Source organism: Otolemur garnettii, unplaced genomic scaffold (assembly GCF_000181295.1).
Source record: "Otolemur garnettii isolate 467f Iridium unplaced genomic scaffold, OtoGar3 scaffold00196, whole genome shotgun sequence".
In the NCBI taxonomy this organism is placed as follows: Eukaryota; Metazoa; Chordata; class Mammalia; order Primates; family Galagidae; genus Otolemur; species Otolemur garnettii.
The window spans coordinates 734,735-738,496 of NW_003852591.1; the positions used below are offsets into that span (position 1 = coordinate 734,735).

A 3,762-nucleotide genomic window follows, 5' to 3' on the forward strand; every position below is an offset into this window, starting at 1 on the left:
TCTATTGCATATTACCACTGTTAGAATGTGTGAGCCAGCAAACAGAACAGATTAAGAGAAAATCGTAAGAAATGTGTAGGCTGGTTTCTTTCTTCAATTTTAGTGCCTATTCCTAAACAGTAAGGGACACAGTACATGTTGAAACTCCTGGTTGTGTAATACAGAGAGATGTTACTGCTTTTTTAACAATCCATCATCACCCAAATCTCAAATCTACAGTGTTTTCAAGTGTTGGTGCCAATTTTTTTCTCCATCTTTTGTTTAGTAAATTAGGATTTCTTATGTAGGAATATCATTTTGATGGGAAAGGAAAACAGAATCTGGTAATCAGAGAAGCAGACTTTCAAATGGGCTTGCTATCAATTCCTACCCAGAGGAAAGACAAGAAGCTAGGGAAGACTCCCCTCACCTAAAACAACAACAACAACAAAAAATCTGTTGTATTAGAGCTTAAAGAAGTTCTTTCCTCTTAAGAGAAATGCCATCAAACAGGGTGTCCAACTGTCTTGGTTTGCTTAGTTAGCCTACATTAAAAAAGCAGGGGTGCTCGGCACCTGTAGCACAATGGTTACTGCATTAGCCACATATACCGAGGCTGGTGGTTCGAATCCAGCCCTGGCCAGCTAAACAACAATGACAACCTCAACAAAAAATAGGCTGTTATGAGCTATGACACCATAGCACTCTACCCAGGGTGACAGCTTGAGACTCTATCTCAAAAAAAAAGAAGAAAAAGGAAAAATGATTGCAGCAGCCAATGCCAGTAGCTGTATTAAATAGCACAGGTAGATTAGATGTTCAGGGGTTGTATACTTCAGATGTCACTGAACAGACACTGGCAAGAATTCTGTTCCTTGCTGTGATCTGAATGGGGTTACTGTGTAATACACAGTTCTTTATTATGGTGCAGAAAAGATGATAGAGTATATAAAAGTGAAGTAGATTTGAAACAGTTCAGTATAAGAAGTAAATTGGGAAGATTTGAAGCAATGAGTATAAGCAGGGTATAGTTTTACACCATTCAAATACAACATACACTTTTGTTCCTGATATTGATTGCACCATAACAGTGAATATTAGTTCAGAATAGCTGGAAAAAAAAATAAATGCTCATTTTGAGTGATCGTGGGATAATGCTTCCTACTCTGGTGTTGGTTTCTAGGCTAAGGAAAGGTTGTGGAGCTGGGTGCAACAGTGGTGGCAATATCGAAGACTCTGATGCTGGAGGTGGGACTTCCTGCACGACTACTAATGCCACAACTGCCCATGATCCGCACAGCAGCATGTCCCAGGGAAGCACTGGGAATCCTGGGCAGGGGCCAGGAGCAGGACTCCATCCACCTGTCACATCTTACCCTCCAACACTAGGTAATCCTCCACTACTGGGAAATACTTTGTTTGATTCCCAGATGTACATTATATTAACTATATTCCCATTTGTTTATATTAAATATTTTTAATATATTATACAGGGTATCCATAAAGTTCATGTACAATTTAAAATAGACTATTTTGTTATAGGATTATATATGTATCATCCTTTTTAACTTGATATTTGACATAAACATTCAAGGCATTAAGGATTTCTTAAAAACATTTTTAAAGGCTATATAATATTTCAGTATTATAATTTGTTTTAACTTCTCTCCTGTTGAACAATGACTTGGTTTCTTCTGACATAATGTTGTAATAATCTTTATATTTAAATCTTTGTAAAGACTAGAGACTTTAAAAATGGAATCATTTGGCCAAAACTTATGAGAATAAAGCTCTTAATATATAATGCTGAAAAATCTTTCCAGAAAATTTTGTTTTCACAAGGTACTGACCAGTCATGTGTAGGAATGCCTGTCTTACAGACTGACTAGCCCTGAGTGCTGCCCCTTCCCACCTGTGCCCCCTGTTTACTCAGAGTGGCAAGACAAGGGCTGGCCTTTAATGTCATTGTTTGAATTTGCATCGCTCTGATACCTGACATTGGGAATTTTTTTGAGACAGTCTGACTTTGTTGTCCTTGGTTGAGTGCTGTTGCATCATAGCTCACAGCAACCTCAAACTCTTGGGCTCAAGTGATTGTCTTGCCTCAGCCTCCCTAGTAGCTGGGACTACAGGTACCCAACACAATGCCTGGCTATTTTTGTTTGTTTGTTTAGTAGGCCTAGCCGGGTTCGGACCCAACAGCCCCAGAGTATGTGGCTGGCACCCTAACCACTGAGCTATGGGCATGCAGTGAGATTGGGGGTTTTTTAATGAGTTTATCAGCTGCTCCTCTCTCTGCAGTACCTACTTAAATCCATGGTATCTTGCTTATTTTTCTATTTGGTTATCTTTTTCTTATTGCTATTTTATATGAGGGATTTGAGCTTTGTCATTTTTCAGTACTAAAGATGCCTTTTCCATTCTGTCCCTTGACTTTTCACTTCCTTGCTGTGAAAAACCCTTGTCTTCTTACAATGAGACGTTCTCAATTTTATTGTAGCACAGTGTTCCCTACCTGCGGGTCCTCAGAGTATGCCTTTACTCATTTACCTTGGACGTGAGATCTGTTGCACCTGGGGTGTGGCAAGAATGGGGTTCCATCTGCTTCCATAGCCCCGGTCACTTGATGCATCCAGCATTGCCCTCTCCCCTCCTGCTTTGTGTGGACCAATTGAAGTTTAGGACATTTACTTTAGTTAAAAAATGTATATATTCCAATGGAATTGGAATGAAGACTCTAAACAGATGTGTGATCAACATTTTCAATGTTCTTTTTATACTTTTAAGTGAAAGCCTAAAACTTTCATTGTACTTTTTTCCAAATGTATGTTTTACTTTTGTATTTATTAGCTCTTTTTATTTTCAGTTAAAAAGTACACATAGCTGTGTTTTCAGTATAATTAATGGTTGTTTTCTAAACTTTACCTTACTCTTATGAGTCCGGAAACGACAAGTGTGAAGAATCCTGTCAAGCCACTTGAGAAAGGATGCAGATGCCTGCCAGTCAGCATCACTGATGACCTGTATTATCAGTGATCCCTCAGTGTGTATGAGACTCAGCGTGGCATCTGCTGTGTCTCCACCGCAGTGTAGCCTGCCATTGCAGTAGATTGAAAGGGCAGTAGTTACAGAATAGTTACGTAGCACGCCACAGAGTGGGTCCTAAGTTTTTTTTTTTTTTGATTCACAAATGAAAATTGTAAACATTTATGGTATACAACATCAAGTTTTGATAAATGAATACACTGAAAAATGATTACATCTGGCTAGTTAACATTCCCACCACCATATGTACTTATTTTTTGTGTTAAGAGTATTTTAGATGTACTCACTTAGCAGTTGTCAAGCATGCAACACATTATTATGATAGAAACCATGCTGTGTGCTAGGTTTCCAGAACTTACTCTTCCTTACTGAGACCTGGGCCCTTTGCCAGCATCTCCCCTTTCTTCCCTTCCCCACCCCTGGCCCCTGGCCACCTCCATTCAGCTTTCAGCTTATGTGAGTCTGACTTTTTTAGATTTCACATGAGTGAGATCATACAGTATTTCTTTTTATTTTTCAATTTTAATATACACCTCACTGATACTCAGTTTACAGTATTTCTTAGTAAATATTTCTGTCTCATTTTCATAAGATATTTCATTATGATGTGTTAAGTATTCTTGTCATTCTCAAATATTTCTGTGAAAGATATTTTGGGATTTATCACAACCTAAATCCAGATGTTTGCTGTAAAATACATAATTATGTCTTTCTTATGCCCCAGAATTTGAATTTTTA

The 3,762-nt window shown here is 38.3% G+C and overlaps 1 protein-coding gene across 1 annotated transcript in view; it reads left to right on the top strand.

The window, feature by feature from the left end:
* The window catches only part of PCNX1 (pecanex homolog 1), a 186,752-nt gene that overhangs the window by 179,714 nt on the left and 3,276 nt on the right, over positions 1-3,762 (top strand). The window contains exon 33 of the mRNA XM_023507659.1: positions 1,163-1,368. Coding sequence (XP_023363427.1) covers positions 1,163-1,368 — 206 coding nt within the window. The remainder of the gene's footprint in view (positions 1-1,162; positions 1,369-3,762) is intronic.